Below are 2,842 nucleotides of genomic sequence, written 5' to 3' on the forward strand. Positions count from 1 at the left end.
CGTACATATATAATTGCTCATATATAATTTTAAATTTTATCCTGCAAAGATTTAAACTTAAAAGTGCTGATTAATTAATTAATCCATAACATCACTACACACTAACCTGTATTCTTGGAAGAAAACTGAGATACGGTACTATGCAGACATAGTACTCTATTATTGGGAAATTAAAATATAAGTATTTTACATAGATCAAGATATCAGTACTTATTTTTCAAATCAATTATAAATTGATGACCAGTTTAGCCTCTTATCGAATATTTGCAATTTTTAATTCCCGATTTCACGTATTCATCTTTACATTCCCATTTAAAAATTTCATGTCACGTGATATGAATTGAAGTCCTCATAGAAACACTTGATATGGTGTGATAAGAATTAAGCAGGGTCCCCGACGGTCTTGGACACGAGGGACTCTACGTGAAGAAGTTGGTGTTCATAATATCGATTATATGTCCAACTCATCCAAAAAGAATATTGTTTACCCAAAGACATGGTGAGGCAGCACGAAAGGACGTTAGGAGCACTTTTACGTGTTAACAATCATGCATCGGTGACATCGTGTATGGATGTATAATGCGCTATCTTGCATATTATGATAGTCGATTATGAATGAGAAAATGCAATTAGTTGCAACAATGGTTATTTAAATTATAATTCAAGAATTTGAATTCAGTTACTTTTTTATATTTAATAATTTGTTTTCAATCAACATATATCACAATTTTATTAAATATATGAAATTTGAGATTTAATTGGGTCCATCGCGTCGATCTAATAAGAACTCGATGATTTCAGGCTGAACTTGAGTTATGTCTTATTGAGTTTGGTCAATATCAGGTTGACGACTCAATTCTCACTATTAGTCAATCCTATGGACGAAATTAATTATCAACAAATAAATATTGGTGTGCTTTTTTTTCTTGATCGGTCGAATATTAGAAAGAACTAGTGTACTACATTTATTAATGTAAGAAACTACGAAATACATAGTGCATAGTCCCTTCAAAATTTAGCGAGAAGAAAAGGGTTGGAGTGCTAAGTTTCTAAAATAAAGTCGTTAACATTCTAACTAACATCTTAAAAAACATTAAACAAAATCTTCTTAGCTTAATCTAATTTTACACAAAGATCTTCAAATCCTAAGCAAGAAAATCCCGAGCTCCGGGCCGCCGTTGCCGTCCGGGTTGAGCATATAAAACGCCTCCGAGTCCCGGTTCCCCACGACCCGCTCGAACCGGGCCCGCATATACACCAGCTCCCCCTTCCCGTAGCACTCTTCCACCACCGGAATCACTCCCGCACCCACCGACACCCTCTGCACCGTGCTCAGCACGTGCCAATCCGTCTCGTTGCACTCCCGCACGTGCGCGGCCCCACACTGCCTCCCGTTGCAGTACATTTTCCACACCGGCTCCCCGAACAGCCGCGCCCCCGCCCGCCGCCCCGGCTTCTCGCACTCCAGCGCGATCCGCAGCCTCCCCGCCGACATCTCCTTCACGAGCGCGGCGGTCGACACCGCCAGCTCCACGACGAAGGACGGCGGGGATCTCGGATCGTACTGGACGGCGAAGCTGACGGCGCCGCGGCGGTTGCCGAATAGGGTTCCGGTGACCTTGCGGCCGAGGGAGGGGGCGATGGAAGGGGAGCGGGTGCAGGTGGGTAGGAGGGAGGAGGGGAGTGGGATGAGGGAGAGGAGGGAGCGGAGGAAGGAGACGACGGAGTTTTGGCGGCGGAAGGCGGCGGTGGGGGTGGGGCCGCCGTGGACGACGGTGCGGTGGTAGAGCTCCTCGGCGTAGTCGAGGTCGGAGATGTCGACGTAGGAGGTGGAGCGGCCGAAGGCGGCCAGATCGATGATGGTGGCGGTGCTTTGGGTGCTCTCGCAGCTGCTTGATCGGGAAATACTATTCATGTCGAAATATCTCATGCCGGCTAACTTTGTCTTTTGTTGAAATGTGTGTGATTTGGTAGGTTGATACTTGTGGGCATATATATATAAAGGGAAATTGTGGAGGGTTGCTCTTATTGTCTACAACTAGTATTTAAATACTCCTTCTGTTTGCGAATATAAGTCTCGTTTTTTCATTGCGGTTCGTCCGTGAATAATAGTCTCGGTTCACTTATATTATTCTATATCCGTCCTATAATAAGAATCCACTTTTGCCATTTTAGCCCTTCCCATAATTAGAGTCTATTTTCACTTTTACTATAAATAGTAAGTAGGTCATACATTCCACTAACTCATTTCACTCTCATTTTATTATAAAACTAATATATAAAAGTGAGACCTTACTTCAATAACTTTTTCAACTCACTTTCCTCTATATTTCTTAAAATCCACGTCGAGAAAATAAGGACTTCTATTGTGGGACAGAGGTATTAAATGTATATAGGCCATACATTCACGTAAGTTATTCTACTTATATTTTATTTATAACTAATATATATACGTGAGACTCGTATATTTCGCTAACTTTTTTTCACCTAACTTTTGTAACATTATTTAAAGTTGTGCTAGAAAGAAATGGGACTACTATTTGTAGACGTGAGAGTAAAAGTTAAGTAAACAATGTGAGATATTATTAGATGCAGCCAAACAAGGCGCCATCAAGGTTACACGTGCAGGAAACCCTAGACTGTGATATGCATGAGTCAAGCAAAATGAGGTTAAAATAGAGTTGGATTGGACCCCTCCATTTTCGTGATGGAGTATTATATGTAGATTTGGATTATGTTGTTTTTTTTGGGATAACTGCCTTAAAACTCATCAACTTTGTCTGAATTCCGGTTTTTCCCACGAGTTTTAAAATTGGCGTATAAAGTCACGAACTTTACATTT

At 41.3% G+C, this 2,842-nt stretch overlaps 1 protein-coding gene across 1 annotated transcript; it reads right to left on the reverse strand.

Moving 5' to 3' along the window:
• Positions 1 to 1,138: 1,138 nt before the first annotated feature.
• LOC121768082 (protein MIZU-KUSSEI 1-like) lies at positions 1,139 to 1,915 on the reverse strand. Its single transcript, XM_042164436.1, has one exon. The coding sequence runs from the start codon at positions 1,913 to 1,915 to the stop codon at positions 1,139 to 1,141; it is 777 nt and encodes a 258-aa protein (XP_042020370.1).
• Between the last annotated feature and the right edge of the window lie 927 nt (positions 1,916 to 2,842).

Source organism: Salvia splendens, chromosome 15 (assembly GCF_004379255.2).
Source record: "Salvia splendens isolate huo1 chromosome 15, SspV2, whole genome shotgun sequence".
In the NCBI taxonomy this organism is placed as follows: domain Eukaryota; kingdom Viridiplantae; phylum Streptophyta; class Magnoliopsida; order Lamiales; family Lamiaceae; genus Salvia; species Salvia splendens.